Raw genomic sequence first — 17,425 nt, 5'->3', positions numbered from 1 at the left:
ACTTTGATGGTTTTACCCAATTTAGTCCTTTGTTAAAAATTCTGTTAGTTGACGCTTAGAAATAGGGTCCTAATGATAATTTTTCATCATTCGTCCCATTTGCTTCTTCCCCTTATTAAGATCCACGCAGAAATGTAAATCTTTATACCCAAATATTTATTTACTTTGTATTTATTTATTTAGGGTTGAAGTTGATTTGGTATGAAAATTTGTATTTTTACGTTGATCTTAATAAGGGAAAGAATAAGGAATCATCCCAAATGGGATGAATGATGAGAAATTACCATTATGACCGTATTTCTAACCGTCAACTAACAGAATTTTTAACAAGAGGACTAAATTGTGTAAAACCATCAAAGTCGATGACCAAATTAAGCACAAAAAGTCATTTAGGACTAAATTGAGTAAAACCACTATAGTCGAGGACTATATTGGGTATTAACTCTTTCTATAAGAATTGGAAGAATGGAGTGGAGAATGAATTTGGAAAAATGAATTTAGTAAACAACTTCTCCAATTTTTCTTTTTCCACTTCTTCAATTTTTCATTTTTTTGGAAAATTCTCCATTTTTCCAAGTTGCTAAACGACCCCTTACATTTCCCTTTAAAGTTATTACATTTTTCTATACAAGTAATAAATACTTTATTATTAATTAGTATTACATTTATGCATATAAATATTACGGAGTACAGTTTCATCATGACCCGCCCGACCCGCAGTTACTTACAGTGAGACGATCGCACACGAGTTTTTTGTATTATTTTAAAAAAAGTTTGGTTGTTTAGTTCATTTATCTATTTTTCATTTTTAATATATTTGTAGCTTTCAAACTTTCAAGTTGTTCCATTTATCAAGTTTTCTAATTTCATTTTCCAAATTCAAGTTTTAAATAAAAATAAATTCAATAGGCTAATACTAAGGCTCTGTTTGTCAAAGCTTATAGCTTATTTTAAGCTACTAAGAAGCTATAAGCTCTGTTTGATAATGTTCATAAAATAAGCTAGTAGCTTAAAATAAGAGCTTGTTTTTTAACGCTTTCAAAATAAGCTAGTAGCTTCCAAACTTTTTTCCCATCTTTAACATTATTATTTTAAAAAAATGACATTATTTACCATTCTCAATTAATTTTTTTTGGCTAAATCTTTCTTATTTTTTCTCTTCAATATGTTTGGTTGTAATTTCAATTTGACATTTGTGTTTGAACATTGATTTTTGTATGAACTAATCTTATGAATTATAAACATTTTGTTTTACTTTATTCTTACTTTATATTTTATTAAAATATATTGATTTCACAATTTTATATTTTAATATATAAACAAACTTATTTAAATTTAAAACTATTTAAATTTTTTTAGTCTCTTTACATCTACCAACTTGTCAAAAAACTAATTTTACAAACACTTTTAAGCATAACAGCTAGCTTAACAGCTATTCAGATTTAAGCTTCGGGCGTATAGCTTTTCAGTTTTCAGTTACTTTTCAACTTTCAGCTATCTTTTCAGCTAGGTTGGCCAAACATAGCCTAAATGTGTAAAATATAACAAAAGTTAATAAAAACCTATTACATAATGGCATGAATCAAACCACACTCTAATGACATTATAATACTCTGCGGTTAAGAAAAAGTGCACACATACAATGCAATCAAAACCTCGAATGAGGTTGTGCAAATTTGTAGGGAGGTTTGTGATTAGTGGAAAAGGGGAGGCTTTTAGAGTGGCATGCCTAAATGCGAAAGAGTGAAAAGATAAAAAGAGAAAAAAGCTCTAAGTATGTCAAATTGCAAAAAGAGTAAAAAAGATTAAAAAAAACGAAAAAAAAATGTCCAAATGGTGCCGAAGTGTGGTGCCTAACTGCGGAAGAGTGAAAAGATACAAAGAGAGAAAAATCCTACCTCTGCCGGATTGCGAAAGAGTAAAAAGAACAAAAAAAAAAAGAGGGAAAAAAAGAATGCCTAAATAGTGTTAATGAGATTCAATTTGTAGTTGTATACATTTTTTTTTTTGATACATTATATTTTTTTAACAATATTATAATTTTGGGCAAACTCAATAAAACTGGCACAACTAGAGATGAGTATGGAAATGATAAATTTGTGACCTTTGGATGTGATTATAGCAAAATTTTAAAAGGATTTTCCTATCACTGGTTCGACACACGCCAAATCAATCAGTGCAAGGCAAATTCTAATTCGATTATTGCTGGAAGACGATTGCAGGATGATTGAAAACAAACTAGTTCGATTCTGGCTGTAGTCACCATAGTGAAATGCAAGGAGAGATCTGTCAAATGCTATGATATGGATTATTCTTCACAAGCTTCTGTATCATTTTTTTGATTCACAAATCATAGGAAGAATGTGTGATCCAATTGGGAAGTACATGGAATTGGATTTGGCGATGATTCAACAAACTAGATTGAGTGTAGCGAAGGCAAATGTTGAAATTAATATGCTTAAATCTTTGGTAGATAAAGCCCAGAAAGGAGAATCAAAAGGATTTTGGCAAAAAGTGGAATACTTTTTATTTATTTATTTTTTCTTATTATTGCTCTTGCTATGGATGCAGTTGAATTGGGCATAAACAGGAAGATTATAGATTGAGTCGTTAAAATAGACTTGGTCTACCGGATTAACAGTCTCGTCCCTTAAAAAAAACAAGACTATATTATTGGCGTGCTTTTTTGACCGTTCCTTATAGCCTAGGGGCTTGGCAGGATGGGCTGGCGGGCTAGAAAATAAAGAGAAGAAAAGACGGGTCCACGGCTCTCCAATCTGCCTCCAGCCCTAAATCCTTATTTTCACAATTCGCCTTCACTCATCACTCTTCAGTCTTCCCTAATCCCTAGTTCCCTTCAGCTTGACGCCTTCACAGAACAGAGACAGTCTACGGCGGCGACCCATCTACGGAAACGTCGGCAAGTGAGTCGTCATCTCCGTCCTCCGTCAACCCATTCTCGACGCAAGCCCATCGTCTGTCCTCGTCTCTTACTCTCCTAGTCGCAAACAGCACAGACCTCGTCTCCTACCCTCCTCGTCTGTCCTCGTCGCACTCCAGTCGGTCGCCAGCAAAGCCACCGCCCACCTGGTAAATACATTTCTTTTCTGTTTTTCTTACCTTTAAATCTTTAATAGTTTAATTTAATTAATTTTATTTAATTAGTAGTCCAGTGTAAATGTGTAATAGTGTAACTAATTTTGTTTAATAGTTTCGACAGCTCTACTTGTCTCCATACTTGGAAATTTTTCAAATCTCGTTTTGCTTTCTTAGCTGATGTTTTATGTTCTTAATTATCCATTCTTTTTTATTACTTGTAATACGGAGTATAAGGTTAACCTATGCCTTCCTTATAAGTTTAAATATATCAGAATATTTCTCATATACAAATATAAGCTTTCATGACCTTCATCCATCATCCCCATTATAGTTTGAGTTTCTTCAAAATGATTTAATTATCAATTACCTCTTAAACCAGAAGGTAGGATCATAGTTTAATAATTTCCTTTATAAAGTTGATGAAGCAGGCCCAGTAGTTTTCATAGTCTTGAATTGATTAACAAAGATGTTGATTACATTAATCCTGGGATGAAGTTTTGATTACTCATTAATTATCACACCCCCTTAAACTTCATACTTGTTATTTTTATTTTTCACGCAGAACTAAAGCTGAATCTTTGCTTGTCATTTCCTGATTATTAAGTGATTTCATATGTTCATTTAAGTAAATTACTAAAACGTATGTGCACTTCACACATGAATGTATTCTTAAATCTTAATCAGTCTCAAGTATGGAGTATATTACATATCAATCAAAAGAGTAGGTTGATATTTTAATTTGATAGTTCCAAATTAAGTACAAGTAGTTGATTGGTTGAAGCCATTGTTGCTTTTGTCCATTTCTTCGTATTGTCTTTCTTTTCTTTTTGAGTGCTATTGTTGATTTCATCCATTTCTCTTTCCTTTTTAATTATTCATCCAGTACACAAACAATTTCTTCGTATTGTCTTTCTTTTATTTTTGAGTGCCATTGTTGATTCATCCATTTCTCTTTCCTTTTCAATTATTCATCCAATACACAAATTATGTACTTTTAGTATATTAAAAATGTACATTTTATGGTCCACACAGTGTCGACTATGGTCCACATAATAATTTGCCAAATTTTTATGTGGACCAAGAATAAAAAGTACATTATTTGTGTACATAAAGTACATTATTTGAAAGTATATTATTTTAGTATAGTAATGAAAGTATATTATTTTGTCTACTAGCAAATAATGTACATTCAGTACACAAATAATATACTTTTAGTATATTAGAAATGTACCTTGTATACAGAGAAAGTACATTATTTGAGTACTGAAAGTACATTATTTTATATAATGTACATTTAGTATACAAATAATGTACTTTTGGGATATTGAAAATGTATTTTTTTTTATGGTTCATACACCATTGTGTGGACCATGAGTTTGACCAAAAAACCTGCCAATTTGATGGGATATAAAACTTATAGTCCTCTCTTTTTTGCAGGGTGAGACAGGTTAAATATGTTTTGACGGTGTAAGCCAAAGATGTGGTATTTTGCCAATTTGCCCTAGTGGCAAAAGTTTTGATGCGCAAAAATTAAATAAAAAGGCGCACACAAAAATTCTCAGAGCTTATATTAGGGTTTAAAGCATCGCTTCATTCTACTAGTCACATTTAGCTGAAAACGAAAATAGGCAATTTCTATGCACGCTTGCAGTAAGTTTTGTTTCGTACATTTGATTCTGTGCATAGACAGATGCAATTAACAGCAAATTCTATAACCGACCCAATGGAGACGAGTTTGGACTCGCTAGCTGCGGGTGAGTCGGAACAGATATCAGGAACGTCGTTATTTCACCGGAGAATTGAGTTCCATTTGGCCCGGAAACCATTCAATGGATTTGGGAATGGCAGTGGAGGGTTTCGGCTGGAGACGCTGAACCCTAGTTCGAATTCAGCTTCGGTGCCCGGCAAAGCTCCTGGCCCGGGCAACCCTCCCTCAAATAAGGGCAGCGGCAACGATGGGCTAGACTTTGATCCAGAGCTCAGCCTCAACATGACATTCAGGAAAATTATGAGAATTGTTAGTGACTTGACTAAAATAAGATATACTTTTAGCTTTTGCCTCTTTGTCAGTGTAGTATGCTTCATGCCTTCATAGCCTTAATATTAGTATGTACAGATACATATACTTCTTAAACTTATCTAGATGTTCTGCATATTTCTGGGCTTCTGGCTATTTGTGTATTTTGGTTGTTTCTTGTTATCTTTTTGGTTCCCTGAATACTTTGAAGTTCTTTTCTTTCGTTCTAAATAATGAATTTGTTTACTTTATCTACTACGGAATAAATTTTATTATGCTGAGTTTTAGTTATTTGTTTTTTAAAGCAATCACCACCATTGCGGTGAGGGGTTAGAAATTCTCTATAGATTGAGAATTTCTTTCAGTGGCTAGCAAAATAGAGGATTTTAGTCTTCAAAATTTCTGCCACTTAGTTCTTTATGATCTTTTAAAACATTTTGAGCTACAATCTTATGTTCTTTTTCCTTTCAAGATCTGACTGTAGAGATTTTACAGATTATTTGAATGAATCCTTTTGTTATTGGTATTCATGTTTCAGGGTGCTGGCTTAGAAAATCTTGGAAATACTTGCTTTCTCAATGCAGTCTTACAGTGTTTGACATACACTGAACCTCTAGCAGCGTATTTGGAAAGTGGGAAGCATCAACATTCTTGTGAGTGTCTCTTCACTTTCCCACCTATCTCCATCATTTTCCCCAACCCAAAACAAAATTGAGAACTTCATGAGTAGGAATAATGCCTGACCTCCTCCTAATCTGTGGAACATGCTGCACCTAACTTCCCCATGGCTACTCCAGCCTTCCTACAATTGCTAAAATGCTAAAATTTGAAAGTAGGCAATGGTGCTTGATAAAAAGGCTTTCTATGTGCCTTGAATGCTCTACAGTTCTTGGTTGCCAAGTGGCTGAACTGGTTGCTAGGTTTTCATACAAATTGGCAGGTTGGCTCTATTGTAGTATATCCACCTCCATGCAAGGTTTGATATTATATACACAATTGAGCCTGAAGAAATACTTATGCCTATTTGATGATATGTCAAGATTATCCTAGAAATCTAAGGGCAGCTGAGTTAATATACTGCTGTATTTTGTAGTTAAACACACACATACTCACATGTTATAGCAACCAAATAATGGAATCTAAATAATGTGTTCTGTTTTAATTTTTGCTTCTCACACTTTAGAGTTGTGAATACTTGTTTTTGTGATGATAATAAACATTGAGTGGGCACTCTATGATTTTAGCAGTGTTGATCTGAATTATAATTAACTGCTGAAAGCATTGGAGTGAAAACACATTCGATTTATAGATGCTGGTCTCTAACCTTCCTTTTTTGGGTTTTGATAAATAGATCTTGTTGTTTTTAACCCTTAACTTGCTTACTCTTTGCATACTCATCCTTCTTAAAAAAGATGTCTGCTTGATTTTTGAAGGTCGTAAAGCTGGGTTTTGTGCTTTATGTGCCATCCAGAGGCATGTGAGTCGTGCTCTTCAGGCACCAGGGAGAATTCTTGCGCCAAAAGATCTTGTGTCCAACTTGCGCTGTATCCTCTTAACAGCTTATGATGCATGAACTTCTCGATTTTTGCTACTTTAGTTTGTGAGGGTTTTTGTTGGATGTTTGCATTTGATTTGTGGGTTTCTGTGTTTTTTTTGTTTTCTTTTTATTTTGGTTTGAATGTCACTTGTTAAAGTTGCACAATGAGTTAAGCTTGATATGATTATTGAGCAATTGATTTCAAGGGTGCTGGATATCTACTAATTTGTTTACAAATGGCCACAAGTTTAAAGAATTACTTTTGGTACTTGTGGCCAGTAGCTTTGAATGTTTGGAGTTAGCCTTGACTATACATAGGCATATCTCGGAATTTCCGCAATGCTAGACAGGAAGATGCACATGAGTATATGGTGAATTTGCTAGAATCAATGCATAAATGCTGCTTACCTTTAGGAGTTCCCAGTGAGTCTCCTGGTGCTTATGAGAAAAGCTTGGTCCATAGAATATTTGGTGGCCGTCTTCGCAGTCGGGTAAATTGTTCTTGGTTGCTGTTATCTCTTATTTGAGGAATTTTTACGTGACTGAGGTTCACTGCCTCAATTGTTAACCACATGGTTTAGATTTAGCCAGAATAACTGTTACTTTAGCTTTCCAAATTCCAAGGGAAGTTTATGTCTTAATCTTAGGCTATATGGTCAACAGGTGAGGCCATGAATCCATCACTAGAGAGATTCCCTTGCTTGAGTTTATTAGTGGTCTTACTAATTTGGAACTATTCAGAAATAGGCTCTCTGCATGATATTTTATTGAATCTGCTTGTCAGAAAGCTGTGCTTGTTGCATTTTGTCAGCTAAAAATCTCAATCTACTAATAACCGTTTGCAGGTAAAGTGCATGCAGTGTTCCTACTGCTCTGACAAGTATGATCCCTTCTTAGATCTAAGTTTAGAAATAATCAAGGCAGATTCTTTATACAAGGCATTGGAACACTTCACTGCCCCAGAGTTGTTGGATGGAGGTGAAAAGCAGTATAGCTGTCAACAATGTAAACAAAAAGTCAGGGCTCGTAAGCAGCTCTCTGTCGACAAGGCCCCTCATGTCCTTACCATTCACTTGAAGCGGTTTGGTTCACACTTACCTGGGCAGAAAATTGATAAGAAGATTCACTATGGTCCTGTTTTGGATTTAAACCGTTTTATGAGTAGCCCCCATGTAAGTATGACTATCTTTGTTATTGTCGCAGTCTTAAATCCAAAATTGTTCCAGCATATAAAACTACTTTTTAAAATGACATGTTTGCATGTTTTGTTCTTGTCAAACTGCATTCCTTATTTTGCATGTTTTCATCTCAACTAGCTAAAAGCAGAGCTAGTTTGATAATATTTCTACAGCTAAAACAAAATATAATTTTATTTTAACTGCCATTTTAGACAATTTTAACTGTCACAGTGTCAATATATATCCATTAATACTATTTTTGTTTATTAAAGTGTGGTAGATGCTAATCTCTTCTCAATTTAAAATCTAGTGTTTTTTGTCCAAACATACATGTTTTATAATATTCTATGAAACAAGCCAGATGTTTCTCATGTACTTTTTCTGACCATTAAAAAAAAGTTTCTATGTTTATTATTTATTTATTTATAATTTCATTGTTTAATGCCTTTCAATCATCTAGCAAGTAGCAGTACCTGAACCCCTTTAAATTCACCTGTTTAATCCCCGCCCCATGCCTACCATGTAAACACCAACCCTGCATCCACCTCAGATTTTGTGATTTGCCCCACTCTCTCCTTATGACTTCTACCTGCTCCACCTGGACATACACCTTGCTTTGTCCATTTCCAAGTTCACCTAAGTACCCAATGTCAATTAGATCATGGCTGTAAGTTTCAATTAGACCCCGAATCGATTTGGCAAATGGGTAATGACAATTTTTGTATTTCCTAAGCATACCTTTTTTATTTTTATTTTTATTTTTTTTTTAAATTTTATTATTATTATTATTATAAATATATTTATTATTAAATATGTTTTATTCTTTAATATTCTCTCTCGCTTTCCTTACCCAATTTGGCATAATTGTTTGCATAGCCCTCTCCTCCTAGACCAATTCCCTTAGCACTTCAAATTCACATGATGTGCTTTCATTACTGTTTACATTTGCAAATATTGCAGACTAGTGATTTGAAATATACACTTTATGGTGTACTAGTTCATGCTGGCTGGTCCACCCATTCTGGCCATTATTACTGCTTTGTTCGCACTTCTAGTGGGATGTGGTATTCCCTTGATGATAATCAGGTATAGTGATAACTTTAGCTTTCTCTTTCCTCTTTGGTGGTATTTGACTTGAATTAAGTATACTACTTCTGTCATAGACTGGGTACTTGTGATAGTTTTGGTGCCTCTGTTTCAGAAGCTTGTATGATGAGTAGCTTCTTTCTCTTTAAACTGTACTGTGTTTGCTACCTGCAACTGCGCATGTGGGTTTTATAGTAGGATGGCTTTTGTTTTTGTGAATGTTTCATGTTAAGGATGTAAGTGGCATTTCAAGTAGCGTGAACAATATAAAATTTATCTCCTAGTATAACATTTAGACCATCAGTTTCTTGATGTGAACGTTGACTTGTCGAGAACAGTGAAGATCAACATGATCTCACATGCATGAATCAATTTACACCTTTGTTCCTCTTCTGTATAAATTAGTTAGGCTGCCTAGTCCATATACTGGCGTACTGTTATGGTCTACTTCACGGGCAGAAGAAGGAAGAAATGGTTCCTGTATTCTTGCCTATTCTGTATAAGCTGGGTTTGCTTGAGACCCAAAACTCCCTTAGTCCCCTTTTGGGATTTAAAATTCTGCTTGCCATTAATCCAGTAAATTCTCCCTTTTTATTATAGGGAAAATACAAGATCACTTCAAGACCTGATAACTAGTTAAGACAAAGACTTCTAATTGAATCAAATATTTGGAACACCTAAAACGCTAAGACAACTAACTATTAATCAATTTGAATATAACTAAAACATCTAATAAATAATTGATAAAATATTGTTGCCTTTCTGCATCATATACATGGCCACAGCCTGCATCATGTTCCTGCAATTTATGACAGGATTTTTATTCATTTCTTACATGGTTTGACACTTTGACATGATGTGGCTTCTTCATTTAATTTTTAACTTCAGTTTTAGAACTATGGCCTGTGTTTCATAAGCTATTTTGTTATCTCTGATATGATTATTTGAGTAAATATATGTCATTTTTCTATTCTATGTTTGTGTTATACACTACCACTCTCTTCAGAGATTTTTTAGCAACTAGACTGTAATTGATTTGGTTCTGATGATTGTCTCTTTACCTTCTTGGATAGACATAACATGTCATTGCACTTGAAAAGAGAAGTTTAGAGTCTATAGATAGTACTTGCATACTTCAATTAAGAGATTATGATTCGAAGAACATGCATCTTCTATGCAATGAATAGGTCTTCCAGGTGAACGAGAGAAAGGTCTTGGAGCAAAAGGCGTACATGCTTTTCTATGTTCGAGATAGGAAAAGTACTTTGCCGAAGAGGCATGTTGATGTTGCACATAAAGACAGCAGTTTAATAAATGGTGTAGGAATTAAAGAGCATAAATGTGGTTCAACAAAGGAAGCTTCAATAACTGTTGGAATATGTTCGCCTCTAACTGCTACATTGGGTAATGTCTCAGATGGAACTCATAATATTTGCAGAGTCCCAACTGCAATGACGAGGCCTATTGGTTGTGATACAGATGTTAGGATGAAAGATGTAAATGCCACAATGCCTGTACTTTCTAAGTGGAATAGTATCGTGGATAAAGATTCAAGTGGCTCTATTGTACTGCCATTAAGCTGCAATGAGGATGCAATCAATGAAAAGGATTCAAGTGACAACTCCAGTCACAAACCAAACGATGACAGTATACTTAAAAAATCTTTAGCTAGGTGTAGCAAGGGACAAAGTATTTCTGGAAAGGTAGTTTCCCTTTCATCCATGTTCAATTCTTCTTCGATGAGGTTGAAATTTTTTATTTTCTTTTTTCACATATCTGAGACATTCAATATCATGATTAGGTATTGGAACTTAGTGAGCAAAAACTGAAAGAGGCAGGCCAATTAAAGTCCAATCAGGAATGCGGTGATGATACTAAGGTATGACATGGTATTTGAATGCGCATTTGCTTAATTCTATATGTTAAAACAAATATAGAAAATGTTTTCCTTATCTGTTTGTTGTGGAACTGTGTTTCAGATTCACGGTTTCTCCAAGGGAAATGGCAATGAGACAGCTGGTTATGTTACAAGCGAGATTGGATCTGATATATTAGTTACACTATCAGACCCTTCGAGGAGGACAAGCAAGACCATACCACTGAAAGCCAATGGGAAGACCAACCTGAAAGTTAGAAAGAAGCCTTACAAGTCACATATCACCAGCATGCATCTTAGTTCCCTCATCTTTGGTACTGCATTATATGTGAGAAGGAAGAGAAAACAAAAACTTAGAAAACATTGCATTTCAGACATCAATAATAGGAGTTTGGAGTACTTGAATGGGGAACATGCCCTGCCAAGCAGCCTTGGTCCTACTTCTGAGCAAGCAAAGGTTTTGACTACCAAACTTTCGCCCCATAAGAAGAGATTGACATGTGTCTCTGATGTAGAGGTCTACAATTCAGGTGTAAAAGGTCAACTGGATACTGGACACTTGCAAGGTAGAATGGTTAATGAAGTACCTAAAGAGAGAGCAGGGAATGTTGAAACTGTAGTGATGACTGATAAGCAGCTTGCAAAAATTACTAGCTCCACCTCATTAGGGAATAAATTTGATGTTGGAGAAACTATTGGTCTCAAAGATCTAAAGCAGAGTGGTCTGATGAACATGCTCACCAGAGGATTAGAGGAGACAACAGGTCAGTTATTACGTTCAAGTACTTACTCCACCTCCATTACCTTTGTTGGAGCTGTACAAAAATTGATTTAACCATAGCTATAGGACTGATTTGTTTCGTATCTTATGCAGTCGTAAGTTGGGATTGCAAACAAATTTCTCCTTTGGACGACGTTACTGAATCAGGAAATGAGTGTGTCAAAATTGGCTACATTGGGGATGAATGGTGAGTTCCATTCTTGCTATATAAACAAATATTCTATGACTATTCAAGCCCATCATATTCACAAGTCTTAACTCTTAATTCTTATGATATTAGCACGAGTAGGAACCATCCAAACAGATTATGGCCCTGTTTGGTAAATAATCAGCCTATCAGCCAATTTTGGCTTATTTGACCACTATTAGTTGTTTGGTTAATAAGCTTTTTGTAACTTCAAAATGCTAAAATTCAAAAGGCTACTCAAAGCAGCATTTTCAATTAGCTTTTTGAGAAAAGAAATTATACCAAACAGCTATCAGCAAACAGCCAATTTATCAAACAACTTTCTACAATCAGCCAATATTATCATCAAATCATACATTCTAACCCAAACAGCCAACAGCCATTTACCAAACAGGACCTATATCTATTAAGTTAATCTGTTGGGTCATTGGTCCTGCCCTGAAAGAAATCCCTCCGTGAAAACATTTTTCTTTGGAGCAATTGTGTGATGGCTTAGACAATTTCCATTTATCTGCAGGGATGAGCATTATGATCAGGGTAAGAGGAAGAGGGTAAGGAGTTCCAAACTCAACTTTGGTGGCCCAAATCCATTCCAAGAAATTGCAAGCAAAAAGGCAAAGCTGAAGAGAGCAAAGCTGGCCAATCAACCGATTAGTATATGACTGAGTTTAAAAGTGTGTCTAGACATTCATGGAGGCAACATATTCTGGAGGCTTAAGAATCTAAAGGTGTCCACCCCAGTTTTGTATGTTGGGGAGTTACACGAAACATTCATCAGTGTAGAGTTGGAAAGATATATGAGCATCTTGTCTGAGGCCATTTTGCAGGTTCATCTTTTGAGCTAATTTTGGTGCTATTTAGTGAAACCGTTTTTTTTTTTTTTCCCTTCTCTTCCTCCTTTTCATCACATATCCTAGATTTTTTTTTTTACTCCTCTGACAATAAAGCAGTGTGGAACTTCTTGAATTACTGCAATTGAACAATTAAATTGAAAAGGTGTAATTCTTCTATTTTACTTCCGTCAAAATTGATATGTTAGTAGGAAATAAAATTAAGAATTTTCCTTTTTAATTTTTTTTTTGATGATGTGACTAATGGTAGGGTTCAGCCGTTTGGGGTTTTGTTTTGTTTTGTTTTGTTTTTTTTTTTTTCTTGTTTTTTGTGTTTTTTTTTTTAAATAGAAGAATAATAATTTTATTAATCAGACAAAATAAATGTTTTACAAATGATGCCGCAACGGTGACCATAAAACAAACTTATAACTAGATTAAAGAATAAATTAAAGAATGGGATCCAAGTTCAAAAAAGAGGCCCAGGCATAAACAATGAAAACAAGTAAAATAGAAGGGTCAAACCTAAATAATGAAATATTCTAAATAATAAATGCAGGTGTACGAGCCTCTAATAAGTGACTAGGTTTTCAATTACATGTTCACTGTAGCAACTTATTGAACATGTTATTATTAAGTACTTGTAAATCAAATTGCATTAAACAATTAGCTAATTTTCAAAACATTTTACTATTTAAAGACATTTATTGCGATTTGAAGTGAAGTAAAGCTAAAGCATAATTCAATAGTCATTATATGAACAAATCAGGGAGTGAAATTTATTTCAACTATCTTATCTACTAGTGTTGAATTTGAAATGCAGTCCGTCCTTTGCATCAAAGTAGAGTTAAAGCCCTGAAAACATAAACCCATCAGTGGATGTTAAAAAAAAAGATCATAACCAAAACATTTAGTAATTACCATACCTAGGTTCTTCTTCTTCCCCTCCTTGGTGTCTTTGACCTCTTTCTATTCCCTTTCCTCATAATTTTGTATCCTTCTTCTTCAACAATTCTGATAATCCAAAAGGGCTTTCCAGTTAAAAGCATGAGACTCCCCATTACCATTCCAAAAACAGTGCCACAACCATAGCCCAACAACACAACTTTCCAAGTGAACCCATATAAAATGCTCACATTGTTTTCTTGATGGAGCACTTCTAGGGTAGGTGGTTGAGATGAGACACCATTCCCACAATCTTTTGTCATTGGATATCCACGTAGGCCATCATTCCCTTCATAAGAACTCTTTTCAAATGTATTGAATTGATTCCCCTTTGGTATGCATCCTGTAAGATGATTATGAGAGAGTTTGAAAACACTGAGAAATGTAAGAGGTGCTAACTCCTTTGGAATTTTCCCAACAAGCTGATTTGAGGAAAGGTCTAATGATTCCAACACAGATAGTTTTCCAAAAGAACGGGGGATACTACCACACAACATGTTGTGTGATAAATTCAAACTTCGAAGGGAAAGAAGTTGTCCTAAGGCACTAGGAATACTCCCTTCAAATTTGTTACTTGAGAGATCAATGGTCGTGAACACAGTCAAGATTTTTAAAAAATTACACTCATTTCCCTTCCACTCCAACACCAAAGAGTCTTTGTAGTAGTATTCATTTTCATCCCCAAAATAACTTGGTGACTTTCTAGCTTCATCAGTATTTTTCATAGTAATAAAGCTCTTGAACAACCTAACCGGCAAATTCCCAGTAAACTCGTTGTGAGAGAGATCAATGATCTTTAGTTGAGAAGACAGGTGTTTGGTTGGTGAAGTGGTTATGGTGCCATGGAAGTGGTTAGATCTCAGACTAAGTACTTGTAATTTTGGGAGTGTTAAGAGCCACTCAGGGAATATAGAGCTCAAGTTGTTTTCTCCAAGATCAAGAACTACCAAATTAATACAGTTGGCCAAGGATTGTGGAATTCTTCCTTCCAACAATCAATGGAGAAGGAGGATTTGGACCTTGCAACTCATATAGGTATCCTTGATTTCCTAAGATATTAGCCTAACAACACTTAGATAATGAAAATGAGATAAGGTCACCAACACCACCGCCACTCTCATGGTCAATGGACTCACTCCTTAGACCGTAATGTCATCCTTGTGATCACTAGGCTAGGAGAGGCATTTTGTCAAACACGTTATGTGCCTCTTATCTTCCACTTCTCCCTTTTTCTCAAAGGTGAGAGGGAAATGTGCTAGGCTAGGCTAAGGAGTAACCTTACTCTCGTAAGTGAGACTCCTTCTCCAAACATCTCTCATATAGGTTGATCATTCCCACACAAGAGTCAAAGAAGATCACCATTCACACAATCAAACTCATAATCAAAGCAATTGCAAAACCTAATTAATCAATTCAAAGCTCAAGAATATCCATACAACATTGCTCAATCCAAATCCACAAAGATCTATCTAATCATACTTGGAATTGAAATAGCAAAAGGTAAAAGTAATGACAATAAATTAAAAGGAAGACTTAGCTAGGAATTGAACTTTGAATTTGAACTTGAACTTGAAATTGAACTTTAATCTTGAACTTGAATGTAGATCACAATCTTGCAACAATGGAATTCTTCTCTAATTCTAATCTAAACTAAGAATTGCAATGTGGAGTGAATTGGGAGAGATCTCTCTAGGCTAATCCTAGAGAGAGAAATATTCTAAAGTGGTCTAAAACTGAAGTGTGATGGATCCCCTGCAAAATGGCTCAATTCCCCTTTTAAATCTCGCCCAACCGCCAATTTTCCGCTATGGACGCACGGGTGGACGCGCGTCCACGGGCGCGTCCACTGCGATAAATGCGTCCAGACTTCAACTTTTGCAAGCGTTCTGATGGACGCCCGGGTGGACGCGCGCGTCCACTGCGCGTCCACAGCAGACTGCTGTTCTGCTGCCAAACTTCTGCAAGCACAATTTCGGACGCAGGCCTGGACGCATGGGTGGACGCACGGGTGGACGCGCGTCCACTGCGCGTCCACTGCAGTCCTGGCCTATTTTTTGCTCCAACTTTGGTTCGTTCTTCACTTATCTGAAATGTTGTCATTTCCTGCCCGTTTTGCACATCTTTTACCTACAAAACAATTAGCCAAGCGTGGAACGGGATCTAATAGCAATGTCAATCATTCTAACGCAATAAAGGGCTCAAATCAAACACAAAAGCAACGAATTGTGCACTAGACGATCCGATAATGACCTTATAAAGATGACATCTTTTGCACTTATCAGAAGGCACAACAATGTGCCTGTTGAATATCGATATTTCTTCCTGTTTTACCATTTTTTAAATGGTTAACAATTTAGGTTCCCACATGTGCTGGTAAATGATAATTGGTATAGAATGAGTTTCTAAAACTCTATGCCAATTTCAAGAGTGATCTGAAAAAATAACTACAAAGAGGGGGTGCAAGTCATAATGTATTTGATACTTCCATTGCTATTGTCCAAACTGGCTGGGGTGTGGGTGTGTGTCTTCTTCTTCTAACTCAACTTTTGATATTCAGAACTGCAAGAAAAGTAGTATAGTACTTAACTCCATCAAAATAACTAAAATTTAAAGAAATATGCCATGGCTATATTGGACTAAGTTGATGAGTTGATCCCCAAAAAGTGAAGAGCAATTTAACCATACTAACAGCTTGAAGCTTATTGCTCGAGCACACCAGCTGGTTATGGAGGGATATAACTGGGCTCATGTAATAATTTGCCTATAAGCAAAGCTTCGTTTACTTCAATTTTCCATTTTTTTTTTAATTTTCCAATTAAAAGAATATGTTTATCAGCACATATTTTCTGAATTCTGTGTTTTCCTTGAGAAAAATGTTAAATTTCTCAATGTAACTTTCATTAGGGAGAATCAAGAATGAGATCCATTTACATTGCTTTTGCAGGACCAGAAAGTTGTTACCATATTCAGTGCTCCTAATTATTGTTACCGATGTGGAAATTGATGACTGCAAAGGACACACTTTTATTCAGGTCTCTCTTCCCCATCCTTTATTTGAAAGGATATGAGATTATGTAACGAAATATTGAGTCTAAAACTATGGTGATTGCAGTTTGAAGCAGCTCGGAGGAGAGGTGAGCTAGATGTTGTTGGAATGTAGCAGTAAGCAAGGAAGTTGGAAATGGTGAACTACTGGAAATGGTGAACTAATGTATTGATTAGAATGAATGAATGCCAAATGCAGAATGATTACAATGTATATATAGGATGACGGGGAAGAAAGCTAACAGAATTAATGTGTATGTACATAAAAGCCCTTGGCTCTTTCATGCTTAGCTACTGTATCCTCCAACAGATGTAACCTGAAGAACACCAGATTACTTTCTATGAAGTACGAGGTTGCGCATCAGACTTCGTGATGAGTCTCCTACGAATGGCTGCTTAGGAAGTGACATTTATAATTTTGCTATGGTGATGGTGGGATGACATAAAGCATGTAGAAATGGCAGGTGAAGGCCGGCCTTTAATTCTGTTATGTAGTAATCTTATGGAGATACAATGAAATGAAGTAATTGAAGATAGCGAGACGACATTGCTGCTTGCTTAGCTTGTACCATTTCACGCAAAGCTTGGTTTTAATTTGTTTGTTTTTCTTGCATATTTTTGTTGTTTATTGTAGTAGAAGGAATGAAGGAATGATCATTTTCTCAATATTTTTTTTTTCCTTTGTGGTTGCATTCTGTAGAGGGAGGAATATTATTAGCTTGTCTTAAATTCAGTTTGTTTAATCATTTGCTTTTTCCCTAAGCTAGCTCTACGGTTCCCCAGCCATACTATATGCATTAATCAATTGTTATAAGGGTTTACCATGCACATTGTGGTTCTTGTC

The 17,425-nt window shown here is 35.3% G+C and overlaps 2 protein-coding genes across 3 annotated transcripts; one reads left to right on the top strand and one right to left on the bottom strand.

Moving 5' to 3' along the window:
* The first annotated feature begins 2,742 nt into the window (after window positions 1-2,742).
* On the top strand, window positions 2,743-12,788 carry LOC116015701 (ubiquitin carboxyl-terminal hydrolase 23-like). Of its 2 annotated transcripts, XM_031255868.1 has the most exons (13): window positions 2,743-3,090; window positions 4,537-5,116; window positions 5,655-5,769; window positions 6,550-6,660; window positions 6,972-7,144; window positions 7,499-7,825; window positions 8,792-8,917; window positions 10,105-10,321; window positions 10,397-10,620; window positions 10,719-10,796; window positions 10,897-11,557; window positions 11,668-11,761; window positions 12,279-12,788. In XM_031255868.1, the coding sequence occupies exons 2-13, from the start codon at window positions 4,790-4,792 to the stop codon at window positions 12,421-12,423; spliced, it is 2,598 nt and encodes an 865-aa protein (XP_031111728.1). In that variant the 5' UTR covers window positions 2,743-3,090; window positions 4,537-4,789; the 3' UTR covers window positions 12,424-12,788. The 2 variants fall into 2 exon arrangements, with proteins under 2 accessions (XP_031111728.1, XP_031111727.1); XM_031255867.1 differs by having other exon boundaries at window positions 10,105-10,620.
* Window positions 12,789-13,517: 729 nt separating this feature from the next.
* LOC116016107 (receptor-like protein 9DC3) lies at window positions 13,518-14,261 on the bottom strand. Its single transcript, XM_031256270.1, has one exon. It carries the CDS (start codon window positions 14,259-14,261, stop codon window positions 13,518-13,520), a length of 744 nt encoding a protein of 247 aa, XP_031112130.1.
* Between the last annotated feature and the right edge of the window lie 3,164 nt (window positions 14,262-17,425).

Source organism: Ipomoea triloba, chromosome 4 (assembly GCF_003576645.1).
Source record: "Ipomoea triloba cultivar NCNSP0323 chromosome 4, ASM357664v1".
NCBI lineage: Eukaryota > Viridiplantae > Streptophyta > Magnoliopsida > Solanales > Convolvulaceae > Ipomoea > Ipomoea triloba.
Note: the sequence above shows the minus strand (reverse complement) of the source record. Positions and strands in the feature narration are given on the sequence as shown.